Here is a 16,087-nt window from a genome sequence, read left to right as displayed (position 1 = left end):
GATGTATAAATAATTAATAAATAAATAAATTATGGATGTAAATAAACAGTTCGATGAAGCAGATGTGCTGTAGCGTCGGAAGAAATCTCGGTTGCGTTGGGGTTAAACAGTGTGCTGTTGCTTAAGAAGGAAGAGAAAATTACACCGCTGAGAGAACTGAATCCAAGGGTAAGTCTAAGAATTATGCTGCGTTCAACTAAACCTCAATTTTCAACTTTTCCCCTGAGTTTTGTACATGGTGTCAAATCAATGTGTCTATACACACTATAATCTGTGGTACATCTGCACTAATTATGCACCCCACCCCCCACCCCCATTTTCCTCCCAATCTAGTTGTATCCAATTACCAGACCGCTTCTATCACCATTTACATTTTCATTAACATGGGGCGTGTAAATGGGGCGAGTTTATATGGAGATCCGTATCGCGCACTGAGAGTCATGCACTGATCTCTATTATCCCCCGTTTCCTTGAAGGTCATTGATCAATCAGCAGAGCTATAAGTGCAGCAATTATAAGGAATCACTACAACCCTCCTTCCTTCGGACGAGCCAATCATTGTCCGTGTAGGCGCCCAACCAGAGTTTTCTCCCAGTTTAGTGCTGCTGGTGGATCCCTGATTGCAGTCGAGGTGGGTGTATTCCTGCTCACACCACCTCCGACCGTTGGCGAAACCCTTGTTTACCCATGCATTCTGCACAGGCACCTCTCTATCTGCTAATCAGGGTCCTCACACAGCGTTTGAAAAGCCCACCCACGTAGTCCGGTCATCCCGCCCTAGCAGAGACGTGTCTGCTGCGGGCACTGCCGATTATGCCCGCTAGATGGCGCCCAGCCGACCGGTGGCAACGAAGCGAGGAGTTCAGAATCTCGGCGCTGGTGTGCTAGCCTGCACTTCTGTACATCATAAGTATGTGGACGTCACATTCTAAAAGCATTAACGTTAATATGAAAAGTCCACTTTCACGTTATTTGTGGCAATAACAGGCTCCGCTCTTCTGGAAAAGCTATCCACAGGATTCTGGCTGTGCGTTTCAAATTCCGACTGACCCCAAAGGAGTTGAGGTTTGGTCTCTGAAGTTCCACTGAGGCTTTACCATTAAAAGTCTTAGTCTAATTTTGAGGATCATCAAACAGACCAACCAAATGACCACGTTTATTGACCCTGTCTATATTTTGTCCACTATTCTTTCAAATTGACAAAAGGTACATTTTTTTAATTTTCTATTTTTCCAACTCCTCCTCTAATTTAGTCATGTCCAATTACCCTGACTGCATCCTCCACTGATTCAACCCTCCACCGCTGACTGAGGACACTTCTTAACTGACACACGCCCCCTCCGACACGTGCTCAGTACAGACTGCATTTTTCACCTGCACGCGTTGAGTTCATATCCACCGATCAGCACTGTGTATGGAGAGCCACACCCTGATCAGCATTATTCCTCAGCCCTATGCAGGCGCCATCAATCAGCCAGCAGGGGTCGTAATTGCACCAGTTATGAGGACCCATGATCCGACTTGCCCCTAACAATCGTTGTTCATGCAGCCTCCCAGCCCAGCCGGATGGCAGAGCTGAGTGTCGATACGATGTATTCGAAATCCCAGCCCTGTTGTGCTAGTGTATTTTACCGCTGCGCCACCTGAGCGGCCGACGAAAGCTAAGTTGAACGCAGCATTAAAAGGAATCGAAGTTTTAAAAGCATGTGGGCGGAGCCTGTACTCATTTCCTCCGTGATTCATAGCCAACTCGTGCCACGACCGGCCTCGTTAAACTACAAACAGACCTTAAGGACCCAAAAAATACTGATACAGACACACACACACACACACACACACACACAGAGTAAAAAGAGCAGCAGGCTGGTTCACACACACACACACACAGAGCCGGAAGCAATACACATGCATTAGATACGGAAACACGCGCACACACGGACTCGTTGGCATAGCAAGAGTGCATATATCACAGAGAACGGCGGGATAAAGGGCGCGCCGAGATGAAGCGGCGCCGCGCTCGCGTCGTCCCGTCCGTCCCTCCGAGGAAAACAAAACAACGGAACGGAACAGGTTGATTCATCTTTTTTTTTTTGGCTGTTGTTGTCGTCCCCTGACGGCCCTTCACCTCGCCCCTGTTCAGTTTATAGATAATGACAGCTCGAAGGTCGTAGGTCATGCACCAGCAGTCGATCATCATGCATTTACAGTTGACAGGAAGCACGTTTTGTTGATTTTTTTTGTTGTTGTTCATGAGCTTTTATATAAAAAGATCATGCCCTAACCTAGTCGTTATAGTTCTCTTTTAAAAATGTTACAAAAGTACAGGTAGATCTCCTCCTCCTCCTCCTCCTCTTCTTCCTCCTCCTCCTCGGGTGCTGCTCCTCGTCAGTTTTCGGTGGATGTGTTTCTTTCGGCGGCTTTCCCCCCCTCCTGCCATCGTCTCTCTCTGCATCACCCCCGATGTGTTCAGGTGAAGGATGGTTTGGCAGTGAACATCCGGCCCTGCAGGACAGTTGAGAAAACGTCAGAGAAAGACGCAGTTCATCATATTTTTTATTTCATTCGTTCACTTTCTTAACCGCTTATCCAATCAGGATTCAGTGTCTCCAAATAACCTGACTGCATGTTTTTGGACTGTGGGTGAAAACCGGAGCTCCCGGAGGAGAACATGCAAACTTCGCACAGAAAGGACCCGGACCGGCCCACCTGGGAATCGAACCCAGGACCTTCTTGCTGTGAGGCGACAGTGCTACCCACTAAGCCATCGTGTTTCCTCTTATATTTTTTATTTCATTATAATTTGATTTTCATCAGCTGACAGGGATGACACTGGACTCTAAGCAGGGCGCCAATCCATTGCCGGGTGTCGTCTGTGTGGACGCCCAGCTGGCCGATAGCATGATAAGGTTTGAACCTGGATATCAGCAGTGGAGAGCTTGCAGTATTTACAGTATTTGCTATAGAAAGTATGTGAACCTTTCTGGTTTTATTTATTTATTAGGATTTTAACGTCACGTTTTACACACTACATGACAGGACAGGTAGTTCCTGGTTACCCATAATCCATCACTTCAAGTTTTTAATGTCAAACACAGTCTTGGACAATTTTGTATCTCCAATTCACCTCACTTACATGTCTTTGGACTGTAGACTTTCACACACTCACATACACATTCACTCACTCACTCACAAATGTAGCTTTAATGGCATGATCCGTACCTTTAGGACAGTGTGTGTTCGTTTCAGTGCTTTACACTCCTCAGACTGGCATGCTTCACTGCCGTTGTGCCCCGCTTCACTTCAACACTCAGCTGAAACAGAACCAGGGAGGAACGAGAACATGAGATCATAACACGAACACAAAAACTTCAAAGCTTTAAAGTATAGAGCAGTGATTTAAAGTTCAGGCCCCTTCACGACTGTCGGGCCCCTGAGAAAGGCTCCAAACTCTTACCTGGTTGCAGTGCATACCCACCTTGGAGACCACGTTGCCATGTTCATCAGTAAACTGCTCCTCACTCAGATGTTCTCCGCCAAAATCCGCCTCGTCCCTCTGCAAACATCAACACGCACGACGTTACGTTTCCTCTAAACGTCCAAACACACACCAGAGGACAAGGACAGGCCAGGGGACACACCTGCGCCCTCCGTCTCTCCTGGTGGGAAAACCCCAGCCCCTTCTCGAAGGGTTGAGTGCCCGTCAGGCGCCCGCGCAGGAGCTCCGTCTGTCCCGTGTCACGTACCTGAGTCTGCAGGGCCTCCTGGGCCACGCGGGCCTGGCTCTGCTCGGCCACGCCCTTCGCCTGGACCCAGCCGTGCAGGGACTCGGAGACGGCCTCCTTCTCCTGGAGGTAGGGGTGAAACGCACCGGCACTCAGCCTGAGATACCACACACACACATACACACACACACACAGTTTGAGTCAAATTTCATCAGCTGATCATTAACTAGATTGACATGCATGCACCCAATAACACTTCATCATGGTCAGGGTCATGGTGGGTCCAGCATGACCTGGAAACACCAGCCACAATGCAGGAAAGGTGCCCTGGACAGGATGCCAATCTGTGCTACGCAGCCCAGTGTATCACTTACATACACACTCATTCATTTACATATACATTCACTCACACACTCACTCACATACACACTCACATACACACTCATTCATTTACATATACATTCACTCACACACTCACTCACATACACACTCACATACACACTCATTCACTGATCAGCCATAACATTAAAACCACCTCCTTGTTTCTACACACACTGTCCATTTTATCAGCTCCACTTACCATATAGAAGCACTTTGTACAATTACTGACTGTAGTCCATCTGTTTCTCTGCATGCTTTGTTACCCCCTTTCATGCTGTTCTTCAATGGTCAGGACCCCCACAGGACCACCACAGAGCAGGTGTTATTTAGGTGGTGGATGATTCTCAGCACTGCAGTGACACTGACATGGTGGTGGTGTGTTAGTGTGTGTTGTGCTGGTATGAGTGGATCAGACACAGCAGCGCTGCTGGAGTTTTTAAATACCGTGTCCACTCACTGTCCACTCTATTAGACACTCCTACCTAGTCGGTCCACCTTGTAGATGTAAAGTCAGAGACGATCGCTCATCTATTGCTGCTTTTTGAGTCGCTCATCTTCTAGACCTTCATCAGTGGTCACAGGACGCTGCCCACAGGGCACTGTTGGCTGGATATTTTTGGTTGGTGGACTATTCTCAGTCCAGCAGTGACAGTGAGGTGTTTAAAAACTCCAGCAGCGCTGTTGTGTCTGATCCACTCATACCAGCACAACACACACTAACACACCACCACCATGTCAGTGTCACTGCAGTGCTGAGAATCATCCACCACCTAAGTAATACCTGCTCTGTGGGGGTCCTGTGGGGGTCCTACACATTGAAGAACAGCATGAAAGGGGGTAACAAAGCATGCAGAGAAACAGATGGACTACAGTCAGTAATTGTAGAACTACAAAGTGCTTCTATGTGGTAAGTGGAGCTGATAAAATGGACAGTGAGTGTAGAAACAAGGAGGTGGTTTTAATGTTATGGCTGATCGGTGTACACTCACACTCATACACTTACTTACATACACACTCACTTAATGACACACACACACACATACACTCACTCACTCACACACTCAAGGCACTGTTCCTCGGACATGGTGCTGGTTCTGGTGCCAAGATCCTGATTGGTTTGGTGCTTTTCCACCCAATAATCTTGCATAACCCACATATTTCACGTTCCGTCTGGTCAGCTTCATTGCAAATGATAATAAACATCAATTCCTGCATTTTTCATACTGTCCCAACTATTTCTGATCTGGGGTTTTACAATCAAATGTAACTTAAGCCCCGCTGTAAATTCGGAGAACCTCCTGCGGTACGTACCTGTCTCCGTTGTGCTCGAGCGCTCGGGTCAGGCCGGTTTTCTCTCGAAGCTGAGCGTAGATCTGCTGCCCTGTAAGAACAGAAAACCTTTCCACTGAGCTCGTGCCTACTCCAATCCCTCCTCCTCCTCCTATCGCTCCTCCTCTAGCTCCACCCGCCACGCTGCCGCCAGCCGCCACTGCCTCCACCCTCTTGACCTCAGACCTCTGACCTCCAACCTGCCCGTTGTGGCTGGCCTTGGGGACGGCGCCACCGGCGTGGACCCTCTCCCTCTCCCTCTCCGCGTCGTGCTGCATGTCCTCTTCGTCCACCTCCTCTTCCTCCTCCTCTTCCTCCAGCTCCATAATGGAGCCGCTGGCCCCGCTGGCGCCGCTGCTGGGACGCCCGATGCTACTGCTGCACGGCAGACTCAGCGTGTTGGGCTCCGAGTCGTCGGCGCGGCTGCTGCCGTCCAGGGACGAGTCCTCGACCGTCACCAGGGACGGACTGATGCCCGCCGGCCACACCTGGACGTCCGACATCTCCATCAAGGTGTCCTCCTCGGTGGTGGCGATGGGAGCGCACTCCAGGCTGGACACCTCCTGCCAGTAGGGCTCGGGGCCGAGCGGAGAGGGAAGGCTGTACTGCACTGAGGCTGGGGAGAGCAGCTCCTCCTGCACCAGCCCAAAACCTGAGGAACGGTCACAAACAAAAAGAGGCATCGCTAACATCACACACAGAAGGAGACCAGCTCCACCTCTTTTAGTGGGACTGTTGGCACGCTGGCATTTTCACTACTCAAATGGTGCCAAATCGGAAATCTAAAATGGACGGAAAGGAAAGGCATGCTGACAGATACAGAGACGTGGACCTGGTGAGAACCGAACCCTAATTCCAGGATCCACGTTGCTATGCGGCACCCACTCTATTAGCTTCCCCGTATACATATGCAAATAAAGAAGGATCATTGCGCTATCATAAGATATCGTAACTGCACCTTATATCATTCATTCATTCATTCATTGTCTGTTTTACTGCTGCTTTATCCTGGTCAGGGTCACAGTGGATCCGATTTATTGGTCGAAAGGCAGGAATCATCCCATACAGGTCGCCAGTCCATCACTGGGCACCCACACCCACACACGTCTTTGCGTGTTTGAGAGGAATGACTCGAGTTAGGAACCCTGCACAGACACGGGGAGAACATGCAAACTCCACACAGAAAGGACCCTGGATGCCCAAGTTGGGAATAGAACCCAGGCCCTTCTTGCTGTGAGGTGACGGCGATACACACTGTGCCACCGTGGAAAAGAACCAGCAGGTGGAAACCCAGCGCTCTCTACATAGGCGCATTTTACGTCATCCTACACTCCCGAGAAGAGGGCGTGTCTAAATTCTAAGATTTCTTAAGATGCTCCGACTGAGGCGCCTTAATTCTGAGTGATGATCTGACTGAATGACGAGGGAGCATCGGAGGCCTCCTCAGCGCTGAAGGCAATCCCAGCATTCAGTGCGGCACGACTTCTCTCACAGTAAACGACAAACGTGGCGAACGAATAAATACAGAGCAACCAACGGAGTTCTTTTCAATTTATAATGTAAATAAATTCTCATCGATGTTTAATGTGTATAAAGGTGCACAAGTGTCGTTTATTTGTAAATTCAGGCTCGTCAGGGACAGTTTAGGCGTTTTCGGTACACGGAAAGAGACGTTAGCTGGCGTGCTAGCGGGTTGTGCCGCCTGAGGCTAACTCTATATGGCCAAAAGTATTTGGACACCTGACCATGAGCTTGTTGAACATCCCAATTCAATACCAAATGATAAAAAAATAATAATCTATGTGATCTTTTCATCTAGAACAACAGCCGCATTTCGGAGCAGGCTTCTCACAAGACTTTGAAGTGTGTCTGTGGGAATTTGTGCCCATTCAGCATTTCTATGGCTGAGCACTGATGTCGGTCAAGAAAGCCTCAGTCGATGTTCCGGTTCATTCCAGAGCTGTTGAGTGGGGCTGAGGTCAGGGCTCTGTGCAGGACTCTGGAGTTTCTTGATGTTTAAACCGAGCCTTCTTCATGCTGGAACAGGAAAGGACCTTCCCTAAACTGTTGCTGCAAAGTTTGAAGTATATAATTTCCTTCCACGCTGGAGCCACATGGATCATTAAATCTCTTAACAGGATCGATAAAATGCCACCCGACACGCCCCAGAGCAGTTAAAGCTCCTGGTCACTGACGGTCTGCAGCACAGTCAGGGTTCACACAGGTTCAAACCATATACGGTGAGAGCTTTGTAACTGCACCACTCATCAAGAAATGTAATGTAATTATATTACATGGTGGGACTGAGATGAGGATGAGAATGAGGAGGTGATGATGAGAAGGAAGATTATGAGACCTTCGCTGTGCCTCCTGGTACTTCAACACATTACTGATCATGGTACAAAAGCATACGTTTATTATATTACACACGACACACAACACTACACACAACACTGCATCACTACACATATACAACACCGCATCAATACACACACAACACTACACACAGCACACCACATCACTACACATATACAGCACAGACACACACACAACACTGCATCACTACACATATACAGCACAGACACACACACAACACTGCATCACTACACATATACAACACCGCATCAATACACACACAACACTACACACACAGCACACCACTACACATATACAGCACAAACACACACACAACACTGCATCAATACACATATACAACACCGCATCAATACACACACAACACTACACACACAGCACACCACATTACTGCACATATACAGCACTCTACATCAGTACACATATACAACACACACACACCACATCACTACACATATCCTGCACAGACACACACACACCATTGCTCAATAAACACACCACATCACTACACACACAGCCCACCACATCACTACACATATACAGCACAGACACACACAACACTGCTCAATAAACACACCACAGCACTACACATATACAGCACACTACATCAGTAGACATATATAACACACACACCACAGCACAACACATATACAACACAAACACACACACACCACATTACTACACATACAGTGTATCACAAAAGTGAGTACACCCCTCACATTTCTGCAAATATTTGATTATATCTTTTCATGGAACAACACTATAGAAATAAAACTTGGATATAACTTAGAGTAGTCAGTGTACAGCTTGTATAGCAGTGTAGATTTACTGTCTTCTGAAAATAACTCAACACACAGCCATTAATGTCTAAATAGCTGCAACATAAGTGAGTACACCCCACAGTGAACATGTCCAAATTGTGCCCAAAGTGTCAATATTTTGTGTGACCACCATTATTATCCAGCACTGCCTTAACCCTCCTGGGCATGGAATTCACCAGAGCTGCACAGGTTGCTACTGGAATCCTCTTCCACTCCTCCATGATGACATCACGGAGCTGGTGGATGTTAGACACCTTGAACTCCTCCACCTTCCACTTGAGGATGCGCCACAGGTGCTCAATTGGGTTTAGTCCATCACCTTTACCTTCAGCTTCCTCAGCAAGGCAGTTGTCATCAAGGCAGTTTTCGAAGGGAGGGGATCATGCTCTGTTTCAGAATGTCACAGTACATGTTGGAATTCATGTTTCCCTCAATGAACTGCAGCTCCCCAGTGCCAGCAACACTCATGCAGCCCAAGACCATGATGCTACCACCACCATGCTTGACTGTAGGCAAGATACAGTTGTCTTGGTACTTCTCACCAGGGTGCCGCCACACATGCTGGACACCATCTGAGCCAAACAAGTTTATCTTGGTCTCGTCAGACCACAGGGCATTCCAGTAATCCATGTTCTTGGACTGCTTGTCTTCAGCAAACTGTTTGCAGGCTTTCTTGTGCGTCAGCTTCCTTCTGGGATGACGACCATTCAGACCGAGTTGATGCAGTGTGCGGCGTATGGTCTGAGCACTGACAGGCTGACCTCCCACGTCTTCAACCTCTGCAGCAATGCTGGCAGCACTCATGTGTCTATTTTTTAAAGCCAACCTCTGGATATGACGCCGAACACGTGGACTCAACTTCTTTGGTCGACCCTAGCGAAGCCTGTTCCGAGTGGAACCTGTCCTGGAAAACCGCTGTATGACCTTGGCCACCATGCTGTAGCTCAGTTTCAGGGTGTTAGCAATCTTCTTATAGCCCAGGCCATCTTTGTGGAGAGCAACAATTCTATTTCTCACATCCTCAGAGAGTTCTTTGCCATGAGGTGCCATGTTGAATATCCAGTGGCCAGTATGAGAGAATTGTACCCAAAACACCAAATTTAACAGCCCTGCTCCCCATTTACACCTGGGACCTTGACACATGACACCAGGGAGGGACAACGACACATTTGGGCACAATTTGGACATGTTCACTGTGGGGTGTACTCACTTATGTTGCAGCTATTTAGACATTAATGGCTGTGTGTTGAGTTATTTTCAGAAGACAGTAAATCTACACTGCTATACAAGCTGTACACTGACTACTCTAAGTTATATCCAAGTTTCATGTCTATAGTGTTGTCCCATGAAAAGATATAATGAAATATTTGCAGAAATGTGAGGGGTGTACTCACTTTTGTGATACACTGTATATAACACATGACATTAGTACACAAACACATCACTACACATATATAACACATGACATTGGGTACACAAACATCACTACACATATATAACACATGACATTAGTACACAAACACATCACTACACAAACACAGCAAACCAAATTACTACACATACACAACACATAATGTTACTACACAAACACATCACTACACATACACACAACACACACATCACTACATAAACACACCATATCACTACACATATATAACACATCTAATTACTACATACAGTGTATCACAAAAGTGAGTACACCCCTCACATTTCTGCAAATATTTCATTATATCTTTTCATGGGACAACACTATAGACATGAAACTTGGATATAACTTAGAGTAGTCAGTGTACAACTTGTATAGCAGTGTAGATTTACTGTCTTCTGAAAATAACTCAACACACAGCCATTAATGTCTAAATAGCTGGCAACATAAGTGAGTACACTCCACAGTGAACATGTCCAAATTGTGCCCAAATGTGTCGTTGTCCCTCCCTGGTGTCATGTGTCAAGGTCCCAGGTGTAAATGGGGAGCAGGGCTGTTAAATTTGGTGTTTTGGGTACAATTCTCTCATACTGGCCACTGGATATTCAACATGGCACCTCATGGCAAAGAACTCTCTGAGGATGTGAGAAATAGAATTGTTGCTCTCCACAAAGATGGCCTGGGCTATAAGAAGATTGCTAACACCCTGAAACTGAGCTACAGCATGGTGGCCAAGGTCATACAGCGGTTTTCCAGGACAGGTTCCACTCGGAACAGGCTTCGCCAGGGTCGACCGAAGAAGTTGAGTCCACGTGTTCGGCGTCATATCCAGAGGTTGGCTTTAAAAAATAGACACATGAGTGCTGCCAGCATTGCTGCAAAGGTTGAAGACGTGGGAGGTCAGCCTGTCAGTGCTCAGACCATACGCCGCACACTGCATCAACTCGGTCTGCATGGTCGTCATCCCAGAAGGAAGCTGACGCACAAGAAAGCCAGCAAACAGTTTGCTGAAAACAAGCAGTCCAAGAACATGGATTACTGGAATGCCCTGTGGTCTGACGAGACCAAGATAAACTTGTTTGGCTCAGATGGTGTCCAGCATGTGTGGCGGCGCCCTGGTGAGAAGTACCAAGACAACTGTATCTTGCCTACAGTCAAGCATGGTGGTGGTAGCATCATGGTCTTGGGCTGCATGAGTGTTGCTGGCACTGGGGAGCTGCAGTTCATTGAGGGAAACATGAATTCCAACATGTACTGTGACATTCTGAAACAGAGCATGATCCCCTCCCTTCGAAAACTGGGCCTCATGGCAGTTTTCCAACAGGATAACGACCCCAAACACAACCTCCAAGATGACAACTGCCTTGCTGAGGAAGCTGAAGGTAAAGGTGATGGACTAAACCCAATTGAGCACCTGTGGCGCATCCTCAAGTGGAAGGTGGAGGAGTTCAAGGTGTCTAACATCCACCAGCTCCGTGATGTCATCATGGAGGAGTGGAAGAGGATTCCAGTAGCAACCTGTGCAGCTCTGGTGAATTCCATGCCCAGGAGGGTTAAGGCAGTGCTGGATAATAATGGTGGTCACACAAAATATTGACACTTTGGGCACAATTTGGACATGTTCACTGTGGGGTGTACTCACTTATGTTGCCAGCTATTTAGACATTAATGGCTGTGTGTTGAGTTATTTTCAGAAGACAGTAAATCTACACTGCTATACAAGCTGTACACTGACTACTCTAAGTTATATCCAAGTTTCATGTCTATAGTGTTGTCCCATGAAAAGATATAATAAAATATTTGCAGAAATGTGAGGGGTGTACTCACTTTTGTGATACACTGTATATACAACACATGACATCACTACACAAGCACATCACTACACACACACAGCACACCACATCACTACACATATACAACACACACTACACACGACATTAATACATAAACACATACACAGCACATCACATCACTACACACACACCACATTACTACACATATACAACACACACAAACACATCACTACACAAACATAACACACCACATCACTACACATATATAACACATGACATTAGTACACAAACACATCACTATACATTACACACAACATACCACATTACTCAAAAAACACACCACATCACTACACAAATATACATCAAATTACTACACATATACAACACACACACAAAAACACATCAATTCACATATACAGCACACACATTGCTACATAAACACACCATATCACTATACATTTATAACACATCTAATTACTACATACTGTATATACATGACATCACTACACATACACAACACACACACACCGCTACACAAACACATCACTAAACAAACACAACGCATTCACCACATAAACGCTACACATCAACACCTAAACACACAAACACAACACACACCACCACGATCATCACATGTGGCATTGGCTAAGAATCATGTACAGCACATACACAGCACATCAACCAAACACATCACATAAACATTACATACACACCATGTACACACACGCCACATGCACACCACAACATACACAACCCACATACACATTACACATTACACCCAATCACATTACAGCCATTCAATATAGAAACACACACTCACACACACCATAATGAGGTTAAACACAAAACACACACTGATGCTGATGTTCGATTATAAATAAATCTCTATTAAACAACCTCTAGTTAAATCACCCACTGACATCATTTAAGTAAAAGTGCTTCATCCTGCTCAGGTTCATGGTGGGTCTGGTACCAGCAGGAAACACTGGGTACAAGATGTAATTACAGCAAGGATAATTTAGGGCAATCAATCCACCCTCTGCATGTAATAAAAGGTGAAAGGAAATTTAAGTAACCCAAGTCGGTAAGTGACTTTAGATTTCTTTAGTTTCAGTATCAAGCGTTCTTTTACTGTTAGAGTTTAAATTATTAATATTGTAAAGCTTAGAGTTTATGTTAAGTTTATAATTAACGTTAGTGTTAAGGTTACAGTTACTGTTAGTGTAAAGTTTTAAGGTTAGTGTTAAAGTTCCAATTAATGCAGAGGTTAGTGTTCAGGTTATAGTTAATGTTAGTGTAAGGTTTTAGGGCTACTGTTTGGGTTACAGTTAATGTTAGTATTAAGGGTTACAGTTCGTGTTAAGGTTATAGTTAATGTTAGTATAACGTTTTTGGGTTATTGTTAAGGTTATAATTTATGTTAGTTTTAGGGGTTAATGTTATTATCAGGTCCTAGGGTTAGGGTTTCTTGGGTTATGGTTAGTCTAAGGGTTAGTTAGTGTTAAGATTAGTGTTAGGATTAATGTTAGGATTAGTGTTAGTAGTCAGGGACTAAACCTGAGTTTCTTTGGTTAAAGTTAGGGTTAGTGTTAGGGTTAAGTTAGGATTATTAGTGTTATAGTTAGTGTGAAAGGTAGGGTTATAGTTAGTGTTAAGCTTAGAGTTTACATTGACATTTTCAGCATTTTGCAGACGCTTTTATCCAAAGTGACTTACAGTACCGTGACTGTATACAGTCTGAGCAACTGAAGGTTAAGGGTCCAACAGTGGCAACCTAGCAGTGGTGGGGCTTGAACCAGTAACCTTTTGATTACTAGTCCAGTACCTTAACTGCTAGGCTACAACTGCCACCTAAAGTTAGGTTTAGTGTTAATGTTAGTGTTAGGTTTAGTATTAGGGTTATAGTTAGTGTTAAGCTTAGAGTTAGGTTTAGTATTAGGGGTTACTGTCAGGGTCTGAACTTGAGTTTCATCTGTTAAAGTTAGGGTTAGTGTTAGGGGTTAGTTTTAGGGTTAGAGTTAGGTTTAGTGTTAGGGGTAAATGTTAATGTCAGGGTCTGAACTTGAGTTTCTTGTGTCGATGAATTCCCATTCCTGCCACATGAGGACAGTGTTGTTTCCAATATGTGCAGTGATCATGTGACTACAGCTCACAAAACTATATCTGATAATCTGGACACACACACACACACACACACACACACACACACACACACACACACACACAGAGGCACATAACGTTCCCTGGACGTTTCTGCATGGGTACAGACACATTTCGGAGAAGGTAATCAGGAAACACACACACACACACACACACACACACACACACACACACACACACACACACACACACGGCGACTGTTATAAGTGTTAATAAAGACACACAGAAAGTCTGACAGTGACCACAGTGGACACGATATCACGGTACACAGAGAGAAAACCCCGTTACGTAGACAGCATGCCATGCACGACACACACGGGTTCATAATAAACACCCAACACTTTTATTTACCGCACAGGCAGCATGCACATGCGCACAGACACGACGGGCGGAGCCCACGGGCCCTCGCCACAACACGGGACCCAGAGAGGAAAAGAAAAACTGAGATGACAGAAGGGAGGAGGCCCAGAGGAGGTCAGCATGAGCTGGTTATGAGGTCAGAGGTCGTAGAGTAGAGCTGTGAGGAGGAAAAGCAGGGCGGCTGGGCTGCAGATGACAGATGTCAGTAGAAACAGAGAAACAGAACGAGTGAGAAGGAAGAAGGTTAAAACTACTCGGCTAAACATGCAACATCCACACACTCTGACCTGACCGTTCTCCAATCTGAGCGTCCAGGAGCCTGAGGACCACGCCCAGTTCACGCCACGTAGCGATGCCTCATCAGATCATATTTATTTATATTTATTGCTTGATGCTAATTTCTTTATTACTTAATTCCTCATTTACTGCGTTTTTTGTGGTTGACTGAGTCGGTCAGGGTCACAGTGAGTCCGGCACTGGAAGTTATAGTTAGTGTTAAAGTTAGAGTTATAGTTAGTGTTAATGTGTTAAAGTTAGGGTTATAGTTAGTGTTAATGTTAGGGTTATAGTTAGTGTTAATGTTAGCGTTATAGTTAGTGTTAAAGTTAGTTATAGTTAGTGTTAATGTTAGAGTTATAGTTAGTGTTAAAGTTAGTTATAGTTAGTGTTAATGTTAGAGTTATAGTTAGTGTTAAAGTTAGAGTTATAGTTAGTGTTAATGTGTTAAAGTTAGGGTTATAGTTAGTGTTAATGTTAGAGTTATAGTTAGTGTTAATGTGTTAAAGTTAGGGTTATAGTTAGTGTTAATGTTAGGGTTATAGTTAGTGTTAAGCTTAGAGTTAGGGGTTAATGTCAGGGTCTGAACATGAGTTTCACAGTGAGTCCGGCACTGGAAGGACACACACCCTGGACTCCGGTCTATCCATCATATCGCAACACCCTTAACTGCTCGCACCTATGTGTGATTCAGACCCAATCAGCCTTTAGCATGTTTTTAAAAGCTGGGAGAGTACCAGAAATAGATGATGCAGATATGTGGAGAACATGCAAAACTCCTTACAGACACAGACCTCAGACGAGGATTCAAACCCATTCCCTAAGGCCCTTATTTTGCTGCGCAGCTGTGCAGCACCCACTTTACCTGAGGTCATAAATCGTGATCAGCTTGTTTTGTCTTGTTTTAACATGTTTTACTGATTTGCTGTGGTGATCTTTAGTCCTTCTATGGCTGTGTGGTTTAATGCATTCAGAAGGGGGCGACAGAGATTCAAGCACACATTTATTAATAAGTGCTGAGTCAAGGAAGACTAGCAAAAAATCTCTCACAGCCAATGACGGGCTTCGATAGAAACTAAGTCCCGCCTATTCACCAAATCTGTAAACAAGTCACAGCACTGTGACCTTGATCACCTCATCCAATTCCGTACCTGCTCACCGTTCAGAGCAACCATGCAGGATTCTGACCTCAGTGCATGCACGTCTGGTTATCTGATCATGATGTGGAGTAAACTGCCCACGGTGAGAACTCCCACCATGGCATCGTAAGGTCTTACCATTAAGGACACTGGGAGAGAGCAGGGCGGAGTCACGCTCGGCCAGTCTGCAGGCTCCCTCCTCTCCGGCCTCGGGCACGGCCTGCGGAGCCTGGTCCTCCAGAGACTTCACGATGTCCGAGCGGTCAATGTTCCTCAGCGCCCTGCACAGGTTCTCCACTACAGAGAA

At 45.6% G+C, this 16,087-nt stretch overlaps 1 protein-coding gene across 2 annotated transcripts in view; it reads right to left on the bottom strand.

The window, feature by feature from the left end:
• Positions 1–342: 342 nt before the first annotated feature.
• ank1b (ankyrin 1, erythrocytic b) overlaps positions 343–16,087 on the bottom strand; it is an 88,573-nt gene continuing 72,828 nt past the window's right edge. For both annotated transcript variants that reach the window (XM_063011588.1, XM_063011589.1), the window contains 6 exons: positions 15,919–16,077; positions 5,415–6,084; positions 3,744–3,879; positions 3,476–3,553; positions 3,220–3,311; positions 343–2,502 (listed from right to left, as the gene is read on the bottom strand). In XM_063011588.1, the coding sequence (XP_062867658.1) occupies positions 3,243–3,311; positions 3,476–3,553; positions 3,744–3,879; positions 5,415–6,084; positions 15,919–16,077 (1,112 nt within the window). In that variant the 3' untranslated portion in view covers positions 343–2,502; positions 3,220–3,242. The remainder of the gene's footprint in view (positions 2,503–3,219; positions 3,312–3,475; positions 3,554–3,743; positions 3,880–5,414; positions 6,085–15,918; positions 16,078–16,087) is intronic.

This window comes from Trichomycterus rosablanca, chromosome 16 (assembly GCF_030014385.1).
Source record: "Trichomycterus rosablanca isolate fTriRos1 chromosome 16, fTriRos1.hap1, whole genome shotgun sequence".
Taxonomy (NCBI): domain Eukaryota; kingdom Metazoa; phylum Chordata; class Actinopteri; order Siluriformes; family Trichomycteridae; genus Trichomycterus; species Trichomycterus rosablanca.
Note: the sequence above shows the minus strand (reverse complement) of the source record. Positions and strands in the feature narration are given on the sequence as shown.